The 14,295-nt window shown below is 39.8% G+C and overlaps 1 protein-coding gene across 2 annotated transcripts in view; it reads left to right on the top strand.

Moving 5' to 3' along the window:
- Positions 1-14,295, top strand: part of Ap2b1 (adaptor related protein complex 2 subunit beta 1) — a 121,241-nt gene that overhangs the window by 52,079 nt on the left and 54,867 nt on the right. The window contains exons 15-16 of one of the 2 annotated variants that reach the window (XM_005349362.2): positions 11,473-11,514; positions 12,320-12,466. In XM_005349362.2, the coding sequence (XP_005349419.1) occupies positions 11,473-11,514; positions 12,320-12,466 (189 nt within the window). The remainder of the gene's footprint in view (positions 1-11,472; positions 11,515-12,319; positions 12,467-14,295) is intronic. The other variant, XM_026780203.1, reaches the window with a different exon arrangement.

The raw sequence follows: 14,295 nt of genomic DNA, 5'->3' as shown, positions 1-14,295 counted from the left end.
TACCCTCTGAGCCATCTCTCCAGCCCGGAAAATAAGTTTCTGAGGCATCAGTGGACTGTGATGCTTTAAAAATACCTGTTCAAATGATCTAAAGAAGAAAATAATTTCAGCTTTTTGCTCTCTGTATAAATAGTGTCATTTCTTAAATGAAACCTTTCCTTATAGTAAGTAACATTTCATAAAACTATATAATAATGTGTATAAAGATCTTGCACCAGAGATCCTGATTTGTTACGCTCTGGTAAAACCTATTTGTGGTTTTTGTGTTTGTTTTGGTTAGTCATGTATATGGGGACAGCCTTGGGTGTTGTTCTTTGCTTTCTACCTTGTTTTTGAGGCGGGTTTTTTGTTTTTTGTTTTTGACAGGTTTTTTTCTTTTTGTATGTAACCTAAGTTGGTCTCAAATTGACGATCCTCCTGCCTCAGTATCCCTACTGCTGAAATTTCAGGCATATGCCACAAGGTCCAGCATTAGTGTTGGGTATTAACTAAACCTCACTCTATGCAGGTCATTGGTATGCTACTAGTTAGTTTTACCTAGCAGCTTCTTACCTTTTTATGATTCTCATTCCAGCTGCCTAATTAACCCCATCTAGCAATGCTATTTATATATAGCAGTAAAACATCTGCGGAGCAAGGTCTTTTCTGAGACAGGGTCTTACTGTGTAGAACAGATTGGTCTTGAACTCAGAGATCTGCAGGCTTCTGCCTCTCCAGTGATGAGATTAAAGATGTGCACCACCAAACCTGGCCCCAAATGCTCTTTTTTTTTTCCTTTTATTTTAAAGTTGTTGGAGCTGTTTTTAACTTTACAGCCAGGATTGAGAACATTGAGCCAAATAAAATTCTACGTGGAATTGGGTAGCTGATCTCTTGTGCTAAACAGTGACTTCTTCCCCCACAAAAAATGTTTTCTGGCCGGGCGGTGGTGGCACACGCCTTTAATCCCAGCACTTGGGAGGCAGAGGCAGGGGGATCTCTGTGAGTTCGAGACCAGCCTGGTCTACAGAGCTAGTTCCAGGATAGGCTCCAAAGCCACAGGGAAACCCTGTCTCAAAAAAAAAAATAAATAAATATTAAAAAAAAAAACAATTTAAAAAAAAATGTTTTCTGACTGCCTCTTTGACACAGTTTACAAAAACAGACATCTCAGGCCAGTGATGACCCAAGTTCAGTCCCTAGAATCCAGGGTGGAAGGAGTAAACCAAGTTGTCCTTTGATCTGTATGCACACATGCGTGCACACTTGCACACATGCACACTAATAACAAACAATAAAATAAATAAAAATGAGTATTTTAAAAATGAGTTTACCTTTGTTTTGTTGGTTTTTTTTTATTTGTTTTGTTTTTCTTCTTTCCATTGGGATTTTAAATGATTCAGTCTGTCTTGGCTAGAAGTTAAACTTGATTAGATATATTGGAGACTGAAAAAAATTTAGGGCATTTTCTATTTAGATTATATACTTTTTTTTAGTCAAGATCTCACTCTGTCCCTATCTGGCGTCACCCTTGAACATGCTGGGATCACAGGTGTGCACTAGCTTTATTGGCTCATTTTCCTAAAAGTTTCTGTTCACTAGCAGATAATTTCAGCCTTCCTTTTTTTTTTTAGATTCTTCTGATCCTCCAGTTTGTCTTTTTTTTTTTTACCTTCTTTCATCGCTATACTTGAGAGATTGTGCTATTTAGTGACCTTTTCCTAGAGCTGTCATGTTCAGGAAATGCTAATTAATTTACTAGTCATACATAAATAAGTGTTCTCCCGTTGATGACAGTGACTCGGAATCTGCGACTCCTACAGCAGACTAGGCTAGAATGCCACTGGATACAGAGGAGCCAAGCCAAGCTCCTTAGGCCTGCTTGGTTTATGTTTTGTTTTAAGGGGGCAGTCACTTTTGAAAAACAGGAGCTCGGGCAGTTTTAGAAGTGGAATGCCTGTTTAGGTCAAAATTTGAATCAAACTTAATTCCTACCTATTCTTTTTTTTTTTTTTTTCCGAGACAGGGTTTCTCTGTAGCTTTGGAGCCTGTCCTGGAACTAGCTCTTGTAGACCAGGCTGGTCTCGAACTCACAGAGATCCGCCTGCCTCTGCCTCCCGAGTGCTGGGATTAAAGCCTACCTATTCTTGCAGTCTCATCGCCACTTCTATTTTTACTGCTCTTCAGCATTCTTCTCTTGTTGCTTCTACTCTACAGATATTTCTTGTTTCTGTTACTGTAAACACAACTGTCAGCTTAATGTGGAGAATTCAAGTAAAATGTAACTAAGTGGTTTGTCTGTTCTATAAGTAAAGCATGGTGGCATTCAATTTAAGGTAGGCTTACATAAGTAGTTATCTTGACTTTTCCATTTCTTCATATTATAAGCCATGTGTATTAATGCCATTGATATCGATCTATAAAACTGCCTGTTCTGGGTTAGGTATGATTTTTCTCACCATGCATATCCTTCTGTAGGATAGGAGATGACCTGAGATCCATGTGTGTGACTCTTGTCTGTGTTGTACTCAGCGTCTGATACCTTTGAGGACTATGGAAGTAGCCACTGAATCCCAGTTATTTTTTGCCTTTACTTTTAGTCTATCAACAGCGGCCTTGACTAAACTGGTCTTTTGTTCATCCAAGATTCTGTGTGTTATTCTATTTAAGTGGTGCTATTGTGTATCAAAAAATATGAAGAAAACATTATTCCAGGTACCGTTTATGCTGAGGAAGGATTTCATACTAGAGAAGGATTCTGTCCCTAGCTGGAGCGAGAGCAGGATCTAGGAGAAGCTGTGCTTTTCTAGATTCTAGTGCCTGCTTTTCAAAGCCTCCCTCCCACGCTGTTCCCTGCAGTTCTTTACCTTGTGTTTGTTTGTCGTGTGCTACTTTATTAATGGTTTTGAGTGCTTAGCCCACGGGAAATTCTCCATAAATTCTAGTTTTGCATTGTTGTTTCTCCTTTGCAGTGACTTAAGAACTTGGTTTTTTAAGTTTATTGTGTGAAGAGATTGTCTTAGTTAGGGTTTCTATTACTATGAAGAGATACCATGCAGGAGAAACATTTCACTGGGACTGGCTTACAGTTTCAGGGGTTTAGTCCATTATCATCATGGCAGGACATGGCATCATGCAGGCAGACATGGTGCTGGAGAAGAGGCTAAGAGCTCTACATCTTGATCTATGGGCAGCAGAAGGAGACTGTGTGCCACACTGGGTATCTCTTGAGCATGTGATACCTCAAAGCCTGTCCTCACAGTGACAGACTTTCCCCAAAAAGGCCACACTTCCTAATGTGCCACTCCCTATGGGCCAAACATTCAAAAACATGAGTCTATGGAGGCCTTACCTCTTCAGACCATCACAGAGATCTTTGTAAGTTCTTGACCCATTTTACTCATTACATTTTTCAGAGTGGTTCTGAAACTCGTTTTTGTTGATGCAGAAATTTAAGAGCTAGCCTCAGTTTGCGTCACCTTTGTCATTAAGCAGAACCTGAGATAATCCACCTATGACGATGTTGTCTCATCGTTTTGGTGGCTTCAGATAACGAATGTTCAGTCCTATTGCTTTGGGACCTGTGGATCGCTAATCTTGATTGTCATTTTGACTAATTTGGAATTAACTAAAATCTAAGCTTCTGGGCATGTCTATGAAGGGGTTTCTTAATGATTATTAGAGGCAGGATGACCCACCCTAAATCTGGGCCACATCATCTGATGTTGCCCACATAAAGGACATGGAAAAAGGAAGCTTTGCTTTTCCCTGCTTGCCTTCACACTTGCTGGCAAGTTCATCCACCCTATTGGGTGGATTTCTTCAAGATTCCAATGTAACTGAAAACCAGCCCCTCTTCAGGAATCCTGTAGGACTCCAGGACCAGACTGGGACTGCAGAGACAGGGCCTCCAGTGAGAGGGCACAGGATAGCAATAGTTGATAGACTGCCATCACTTGTTCCATGACTGGAAACTCAAACATGAGAAGGGTTACAGGGGCCCGCCCTATTCAGAGGCCAGCATCCTTCTCATAAGGTCCACCCTTTGAACTTACGCTTCTTCCCATACCTCCCCATAGCCTTTATTTAGACTAGCCTTTAACACATGGACTATATGGGGACACTTACCCAAACCATAACAGGCAATTTAGGAGAAGTTTGACCATTGTTTACTGTTAATCCATTTCTAATCTTCAAAATTTATCTCCATTTTGTGATTGCTCTGGTTTGTTTGTAATTGCCATTTTTCTGGAATAGAACTTAAATGTTTTCCATTCAAGGTCCTCTTTGCCCAGGAAATTTTTATGCAGTCCTCAGTATATACATAAATAAGTATACTCAGGGCTGGTGAGATGACTCAGCTGCCAATAGCACTGACTGCTCTTTCAGAGGACCTGGGTTCAATTCCCATTACCCACATGACAGCTCACAGCTGTATGTAACTCCAATTCCAGGAGACCCAACACCAAAACAAAAACAAGCCTTTTGTGTGGACCAAAACATATATTGTCAGGTGGTGGTTGTGCACACCTTTAGTCCAACGCTCAGGAGGCAGAGACAGATGGCCCTCTCTGAGTTTGAGGACAGCCAGGGCTATACAGAGAAACCCTGTATTGAAACAGCAAGAAAAAAAAAAGAAGAAAGAAAAGTATACAAATCAAACATTTTCTGACAATAAATCAGATATTTATTTTTAAAATAATTACTTGGTATGCATATAATTCAGCATTCAAAAATTTGATTTTATATTTTATATGTATGGTTTGCCATATGCATGTAAATACACCGTGTGCAGCATATACCTGGTACCTGCAGAGGCCAGAAGAGGGCTGTGGATCCCCTGGAACTGTAGTTATATATGGATGGTTGTAGACAGACATAGAGGTGCTGGAATCCAGACCTGGATCATTTGGACAATTGTTCTTAACCTCTGAGCCATCTCTCCAGCTTCAATTAAATTGTTTTTTTTTTAAGATTTATTTATTATGTATAGTGTTCTGTCTGCACATGTGCCTGCATGCCAGAAGAGGGCCCCAGATCTCATTATAGATGGCTGTGAGTTGCTGGGAATTGAACTCAGGACCTCTAGAAGAGCAACCAGTGCTCTTAACCTCTGAGCCATCTCTCCAACCCCTCACTGTTTCTTAATGATCAAAGCACATCTGCATGTTAATGTGATTGGTATTGTTTATTTTTATATAAAAAGCTACTCTTGGTTGAATATTTGATATTTCAGCTTTAACATTTTTCAGAGTTAATAATATTTATATTTTATAGTTGTTAATGCTCAGAATGCTGTTTTCTCATAAATGCATAGTACAAAAGAGTGGTAGAAGTATATTTAGGGCCTCTCCATTGTTGGAAATTCTGTCCTAATTCCAAACCAAAGTTTATTTAATGATTTTAAAAAAATAGAACTCAATGTAACAACTCAAAACAGCAATTTTGAAAGTCAGATATTATAACACAATACAGAGATACACTAATTTGGTACTTTTGTGCTAATAAAAAAAGGTGGGAAAGCATTAAAAGTTTTTGTTTTCTATAATTAATCCATGATGTCTCAATAGCAGCAGTAAACTTTGTACAATTCATAGCAAACAGTAATATTCAGTGTCTGAGTCGAGTGCTTTGAGCAGTACTATTGGCTGTGAAAGAGGCATGACAGCAGAGCAGCACAAAGGTCAGATACTGCTTGTTCAGAACTAAAACTTCGGTGAAGTCACATGAAGTAACATGGATGGGAAGTGATTCATCGCACATTTGATTTTGAATTAATTTTTAGTCATTGCATGGAAACCTTTGCTGTCTCCAAAATTTTTATGATCTTGTATTCAGCTATGTGGTTCAAAATTTGTGTTCGAGAGTAAAGTCAGTGTCACCTCACTTTGATTGATGTCCTGTGAAGTACACAGGACAGTGAGTGTGCATTTGAAGCTGCAGGATAAACAATGATTTAACATTTTGCAGTGTCAGTATTGCTTAACGGTGATTAACGAAAGCACAGGACAAACTGACATCTTAGAACATAGCATGTAAATTACTTGATTGTTTTTTATTTATTTATTTATTTACTTATTATGTATACAATATTCTGTTTGTGTGTATGCCTGCAGGCCAGAAGAGGGCGCCAGACCTCATTTCAGATGGTTGTGAGCCACCATGTGGTTGCTGGGAATTGAACTCAGGACCTTTGGAAGAGCAGTCAGTGCTCTTAACCATTGAGCCATCTCTCCAGCCCCCTACTTGATTGTTTAAGACAAAATTTGGACTGGTTTCTCCCAGACATCTCTATGCTGCACCTCCTGTGTTCTGTGTCATGTGCCTTTATGCTAATGTGTCACTAGGATGTACATGAGCATTGGAGAATTAGAGAACTATATTCGTTGATGAAAAGAGGAAGAATTCAAGGTCTTAAACTCTCTCAGGTGAATACACAAGTTCCACCTTCTCATCTATTTGGCAGTGATTCATGATAAAATAATAGGTGTCTCTTCTGCTAGCAACATCACACAGACGCTGGGTGAAGCTGAGATAGGAGGGTCATTGGTTTGAGGCTAGCCTAGGCTATAATAGCAAATAAGTGACCATCCTCTTCCACATATCACCACTCTTTCTCAAACACAAACAAACCATGCAGATGGTGCCGTCCTCGCAAGGCATTCAGCCTGGAGAGTTCATTCCCCCACTTGGTCCTTCTCACATGTACTCAGGATAATTGATTGATGTTAATAGTGTGCTCTGGGCCAGTAGACAGTTCGTTGGCTTCTGTCCTTTGGTGATTATTTTCTCCAGTAAATAAAATGATTTCGTTGCAAAGTTGACTCCTAAGAACTGTTGCCAGTAGCTGTACTTAACTGGTCACTAGAACATTAATTTAATAAATGCGTATTGAATGCTTATGATATGTCAGGCTCTATTCCAGGTTAGAGTTGTGAGCAAAGCAATTCTTACAAGCTCCTCCTCTGTTGGGAGGAGAAATGGTGAATTCCTCTGTAGAGAGGCAGTAGTGGTGTGAAGAGCAGTGGGCAGACTATATTTAAACAGCTTCTGTCTGGCTTGAAAGTTCTATCATGGGCTTCAAGGGAACTTTTAAATTTCTTATTAGGAAGTGTCTGCTATAGCTCCCTGCTTTCCCCTTTGAGGAAAAGGAGTCTGTGTTCTTAGTCATCAGTTTGATTCTTGGCTTATCACATGCTCACAGAATCTCCATGTGTATTTCACTGATTATGTTTTATGATGCTTCTCTGCATAGAGAAACCATATTACATATTTCAACAGCTGAAAACCATATTTTCCCCTCACAGGCTTCTTTGTTTGTGATAGGAATCTCTGTGTCTTGTTCTACACCATTCGAGACTCCTGAGGACCAGAACTGTTAACAAACTGTAAGGGTTGGTGCTTTCCTTAGAGTCACTTGCCTTCAGTGAGTTCTAGAAAGCATCCCATAAATGAGAGTCTAGACTGAAGTGTAGAATGTCTGAGCTTAAAGTCTGCTCCCGTGGTTAAGAAAATAAGCTGTCAGGTACCTAGACAGCTCCATAGTTTTAGAGATAGGTCGATGTGCTCTGGACTGGCCACAAAGCAGGGTCAGGGGAACCTAACCTGGACCCAGTCGCTAATGCTGTGTGGATTTTTTTCCTTTAAATCAGTGAGTGTCTCTTAATATTCTTTTGTTATGATTTTCTTTTCCCTTAGAGTTGAGCAGATTTTTATTTTTTATTTTATTTTTTTTAGATTTGTTCTTTAATAGAATTTTCTTCTTCAGTTCCCTCTTGTGTTACTCTTTAGTAGTATGTAGCCATTCAAGCCGAGCTGACATTCCCCTCTGCTGTTTAGAGCTCATCTGCAGTTCACATGTGTTTCAGACTTTTGACCTTGCTACAGAACTCATGTGATGTGCCTAAATCTGTTCAGCTTGTAGGTTACAGTGGTCACCATGGAATCACTGCATTCTGTCCAGTTCCTATAGCTCTGCAGTGACCTATTACTGTGTAATCCAACATTAACTCCATTCCCCCCATTAAGCATTACTTTAGACATGGTGGAGTGACCACATTTGACAGGAGCCAAATGTTAATTCTATTCTCAGTACCATTTAACGGCAGCAAATCCTGTGGTTTAGATTGGGGAATAGGGAATTACACTACTCCCTTTACTTTGGGTATAGCACAATTAAGTTAACCTTTGTATTTCTGACTGTGTGTCTCATATCTTTTGGGCCGTACGTGTGCCAGATTCTAGATGAATTAATGTATTCTTGATTCTAGGTAGATTGCAGTACAAAAAGGATCATCAGGATTGTTTTATTTTTAAATATATTTATTTATTTTTATGTGTATGGGTATTCTGCCTGCGTGTGTGTCTGTGAACCACATGCATGCCTGGAAGAGGTGTCAGATCCTCTAAGACTGGAGTTGTAGACAATTGTGAGCCACCATTTGGATGCATGGAATTGAATGCTTATTTTCTGGAAGAACAGCCAGTGCTCTTAACCACTGAACCATCTCCAACCCCCTGGATTGTTTCTTCTGTGGTTCCAAATAAAATTGGTCAGTAGCATGGGGAAAGATTGTGTTTAGATCTCTTCCAGCTAATATTCTCATAATATTCAAAGATGAGAATAAAAATCTAAGGGAAGAAAAAACTAAAATGGGCTAGGCATGGTGATGCACACCTTTAATTACAACATTTGGGAAGCAGAGGCAGGTAGGTCCATAATTCAAAGTCAACATGGTCTACATAATGAGTTCCTGGCCACCAAGAGCTGCATTTGTTTAGTTACTTCTCTCATCACTGGCCTAAAAGCACAAAGTTCATGGCAGCTGTAGTACATGGTAGAAGCTCCTCCATCCTGATAGATCAGGAAGCATAAAACAGAATGAAAATGACTAGGTAGAACCCTCAAGGCCTGTGCCTCCAGGTTTCCACGCCCCCAAACACCACTAACAGCTAGGGACTAAATGTGCAAACATGAGCCTGTGAGGACATTTTGGATCCAAACAACAACAGGATTTATTCCTTTAAATATTGCCAATAGCTACCTCTTCTCTGTGCTTTTTATTGCATATTTGGAAAAACTATTACTTTTTTAAATACTTCTCAGTGTATGCCAACCAGTTTGGTAAAGAATTCTGTCTTTCAAACTTGGGTTGCAAACCTGGCCAGAGGAACGAGTGGTTTGGGGAAGGGAGGGTTAGCCTGTTAGGAAGTCATAAGCCATATCAGCATTAGGACAAACAGGATGTTTTGTAGAGCCTCTTCCTCGGGTCTTGTTTTGGTTTCCCTTCCTCTCTTATCCCCTCACATTCTCATCTCTCGCTTTATATAGAAGTCAGCTCTGAAATCATTTTTAACATCAGAATCTTGTCTGAATCCTAATAATTCTCTACTGTGATATTTTCAACCCTGGCTGAATGTATATTAGGATGAACTAGAACCATCTCACAGTGTCCAGATGACACCTCAGAAAAGTAAATCACCGTCTCTGATGATGAGACTGGCAGTAGCAGCTTTTAAAGCTTATGTGCACACACAGATGCTTGATTTGTTTTGTATGTAAGGTTGGGAGTAGTCATGGTTACTGGCGTATAAACTAGTTATTAATACTATTTAAAAGTTTGAATGTTAGTCTCAGAAAACACCATATATTTATTAACAGGAAAATTAAAAGATGTTTACAAGTTATATTGCCTTTGCAAGCTTCTTTGGTTCAAATTTTAAAAATAAAAATGTATCTGCCCTGTGTTTTCGGCCTTTGCGGATGCTGTTGAGAAATGACCCATGCCCTTTTTGCTTTTTTAAAAATTCTGCTTTGCCATGCCTTTGAATCTTCACTTCATCACCTTCTAGGCAGAGGGAGGTTGTTCCTTCGGAATTTCTTTTCTACTTAGTTATGTGTACAGGTTTGCATTGTGTTTTCTACCTCCTGCCAATCTGTAAAGCCTGCCCTGATTAATCTGTGCTCCCTTCATTGCTTGGCATCTTTTCATGCTTTGCATGCAATAAATGTTATAAATAGAATACCATGCTTTTCAGACATCATGCTGCCGATATGTGTCATTTTAGAACCAGGGAAAGGCAATATGCAGTGTCTTTTCTGTTGGCTTTGGCACCTTTTCAGTTTCTCAGGTTGCTGGTTGCAATGACCTTTTTATTTGGTTAAGTATCCAATGACACCATTGAGTGATCTGTGAGAACCACATTCTGGAAATGTTGGCTTGGCTAAAGCACCTGCTAGAATTATTCTCTATCTTAAATAAAACAAAATTTTGTCATGGGCCTCGCCATTTTTGAGTATAGATTGAATTTTAAGTTTTGACAGCATCATTTTATATAGTACTGTCATTTCATAAATGATTCCCAAATAAAGATGCAGTCTTATTTTGTCTTTACTACCCCAACACAATGATTTCTAAATTATCATCACTAACAAGAAATATTGCAGTACTTTTAGACTTTTAGTCTGTTTTTAGGACAAACTATTTGGCGATTCACAAAGGATTGTAGAGCTGGGAAGGAGGCAAATACAGGACTGCAAACATCGCCCCACAAAAAGGCTTTAGCTTTGTAAATAGTACCATTAGTGTGTGTGTGTGTGTGTGTGTGTGTGTGTGTGTGTGTGTGTGTGTGAGAGAGAGAGAGAGAGAGAGAGACAGAGACAGAGACAGAGACAGAGACAGAGAGACCAACTCGCTAAAGAGCTCCAGTTTTTCTTCACTGGTCTTGTCAAGGGAGACAAGACTGCCGTCAGGGTGAATTTTGTATTCACCTGAGGGGAAAGAAGCAAGACTAAGAGCCTGTGGAATGTTTTCCTGTCAGCTAACCAACTAGTCTAATTCTCTCTACTTTGCCTCCTTTAAATGACGGACTCCATATAAATCACAGCATCTCTCCTTAGAGGTACCAACTGTGGGAGGTTTGGGCGATGCATGCATATCTTTCTGTACTAGCTGTTTTTCCCCCAAGGAGCATTCTCAACTAAAACCTTTTATGTTCCCCTGGTAATTTTTGAAACTTGAAATTGCAACTCAATACTGGTTTGATTCCTATCATCTCAGTAAGGCAGCAGGTTTTGTAGGTTAAAGCATTTTTTGTCTTTCTTTGCTTTTCTCCCCCACCTTAAATTTCTTTGTAAAGGAAAAGTAATGCTGCTGCTTGGGCTTAGAGCTCTTTCGAGTATATAAACACTAAATCTTACTCAGATTCATGCCAGTGAATTTGGGGTAGAAAATTACATCTCAAACATCCCTACGATGTTCCAGCTACATTTTCCAAGTTTTTGCTAAATGTTCACACCCTTTCACTACCACTACTTGGTTCCTCTAGAACATGTTTCTTGATGATCTAGAATTCCTTAGGCTTTGGGAGACAAGTCAAATGGCATGTGTTTCCGATGACTTGGTAGAGCAATTTACAGAATCTATGTGGGCATCTAGTACTTAGCTAAATGAACTCTACCTCTCTCTCCTCTCTCTCCTTTCTCTCTTTCAGCTTGGCAGTGACCTTGGCGGGGGCATTGGAGGAAGTCCGGCAGTAAGTGCCATCTGTTTTTTTCACCATGGGAAGCTCTGCCCTGTTTGATTCTTTCCTGCACATGTTATGGGAGTAGCCACCCTGCTCTCCAGCACTGCACACCACAAGCTTGGTCGCAGTGCATGAGGGCAGAGAGTGCAGGGTCACATGCCACATGTGGTCTAGGGACTTGTTTAGGGATTGATGCTGTGGTGCCTGTAGAAATAGATCTTTTTGTTTCTGACACTGAAGAGCTGAAGGAAATGGACCCTCCCATCTTGACTGCAGAATGCTTTTTATGCCCTGGTGTCCAGAAGGAACTGGAGAGAGTTCTGGATTCGTAGAGGCATTTTCCTCATAGATGAGTTCCTATGGGGTGTGAATATGATCTCCATCAGGAGAGCTTCCTGCTGGATATTAACACTCAAATGGGAAGTAAGACTTGGCCCAACTCATGTAGAAATGGAACCGCTATTTAAGTTGGATGCTTCTCCTTCATTCTGTAGACATAAACTCCTCTTTCGTTAGAGTACCTGTAGGCCTTTTGCACAGAATCGTGGAAGCTAAAATTGGAAACAAATAAGACAAAATCTTGGATCACTGTGTTCTTGCATCCTACCTAGTACTGTGGCTTGACAAAGTTTCTAAAGTATGTTTACATTTATCATTGGTGAAAAAAAAGTAATTAAAACAATATGCTGAGTGGATTCTTACAAATATTGTAACTGCAGTGTTTTCTAATGGATTAACCAGTGCTGTTAAAATAAGTAACAGTTTAAGGACGATTACTCTATTCTTTCTCATCTCTTTCCCTTTTTCCCCAAAGGTAGGACAGTCCTTCATCCCATCATCGGTGCCTGCAACCTTCGCTCCTTCTCCCACTCCTGCTGTGGTCAGCAGCGGTTTGAATGACCTGTTTGAACTTTCCACGGGGATAGGCATGGCGCCTGGTGGATACGTGGCTCCTAAAGCAGTAAGTACATAGAATGGGCAACACTTTTCTCAGTGGACAAAGCCTAGATTACTTCTAACAAGTGTTACTCCACTCACATGGAATGTAGCTCTTGTTCTGGAGGATCTATGACGAACTTAACCATAGGAAACACCATTAGGCTTAAAATTGGAGATATTAAATACTCGAATTGGACCTCATGTTTAGAGATATCTAATTTGTCAGCATTAAGGTACATCACTTTACAGTGTATCAGCAAGCACACACAGTAGAGAATAGTGGCTTTTTAAAAAAAAAAAAACTTTGTTTTATTTTCCTTCCTTCTTGGTACTATATATAGATTCTGGGGTACAATTCCTCAAATTTGATTTTCATAGCTGTTAGTATACCTCTTTTCTTTTGTGTCCCAAGCTCAAACTCATGGTCTTTTGCATCAAGCTCCTAGATTTTTATTGCTAGAATAGTATGCCACTGTTCTAGACAGAGAATGATCTACAGTAGCCATGCTTGTGGTTTCAAGTGAGTGAATTTATTAATAAGTATGTAGCGAGCAGAAGTGAAAGAACAGACAGCAGAGCATCTGCACATCAGGCACTTACTCTAGTAGAGGCAGCTGGAGTAGCCCGTTTGGGAGAACCAGTAAAAAGACATCATCAGACGAGATGCTCACACCGCAGAATGACTGAACTAGTGAGGCTGGAGCTCCTGGCGAGATCTCCAGGCAAGCGGAGAGGTTTCTCTAGATGAGTTACTAGCTTCTGGCTCCAAAGCAGGTACTTTTATTCCATGGTAGACATTAGTAGCTTCTGTTGGAAATAGTTTGCCTTCTCCTGTCCATTCTCAGAGATGCAATGTTTTAAATATCCTGAGCTATTTGCTGTTTTTCTCCTGTTAGAGGCAGGAGGCCAAACTGATCTAGGACAGGGAGTTTTTGGGGTCACTTGAGAGAAATGCTTGAGTCAGAGACAAGGCTGCCCTCACTTCCAGAGTCCGCTTTTTACAATCATAATGCATGCCAGCTTACCAGTATAGCCACTATATCCAGCTTCAGTGCTCTTCTTTCGAGTTCTTATTTAGCTGTGTGTTTTAGGACTCTTCCAGTCTCAGTCTTGCTGATGTCACTCCGACATAAATGTAAAATGGGAAACTCTGTAAATGAAGTTTCACTTAGGCTCTTGAGAGACATGCTAGCCATCCAATCTGAGTTTAGTCTTTCTTTCTAAGGACCAGTATCCCTGATTTCTTTCTTTCCCCATCTTATTCTCCACAAAGAATCATGCCATAGCAATGTACACTGGTTGTCTGCTGCAAGTCATTACTTGTGTATATACAGCCATTGTATAGCACAACTAAAAGTAGACTAGACAAATACACGGTGCACAGACATACATGTAGGCAAAATACTCACATACATAAAATAATAAAGTTATAAGTGTTTAAAATATCATTTTTTTAAAAGTTACTATTGCCAAGTAGTGGTGACACACACCTTTAATCTCAGCACTTAAGCGGCAGAGGCAGGTGGATTTCTGAGATCCAGGCTATCCAAGGCTACACAGTAAAACATTGTCTGCTACACAGAAAAACCCTGTCTTGAAAAAGCGGATAGATAGATAGATAGATAGATAGATAGATAGATAGATAGATAGATAGATAGATAGATAGATAGATAGATAGATAGATAGATAGATAATAAAAGTTATTTATTTTTTGAGCTATTCATTTTTTTATTTAACTTTATTTTTTCTGTTTATTTATTTATTAAAGATTTCTGTCTCTTCCCTGCCACCGCCTCCCATTTCCCTCCCCCTCCCCTAATCAAGTCCCCCTCCCTCGTCAGCCCAAAGAGC

This window comes from Microtus ochrogaster, chromosome 7 (assembly GCF_000317375.1).
Source record: "Microtus ochrogaster isolate Prairie Vole_2 chromosome 7, MicOch1.0, whole genome shotgun sequence".
In the NCBI taxonomy this organism is placed as follows: Eukaryota; Metazoa; Chordata; class Mammalia; order Rodentia; family Cricetidae; genus Microtus; species Microtus ochrogaster.
The sequence above is the reverse complement of the archived record's forward strand: the minus strand, read 5'-3'. Positions and strand labels throughout refer to the sequence as shown.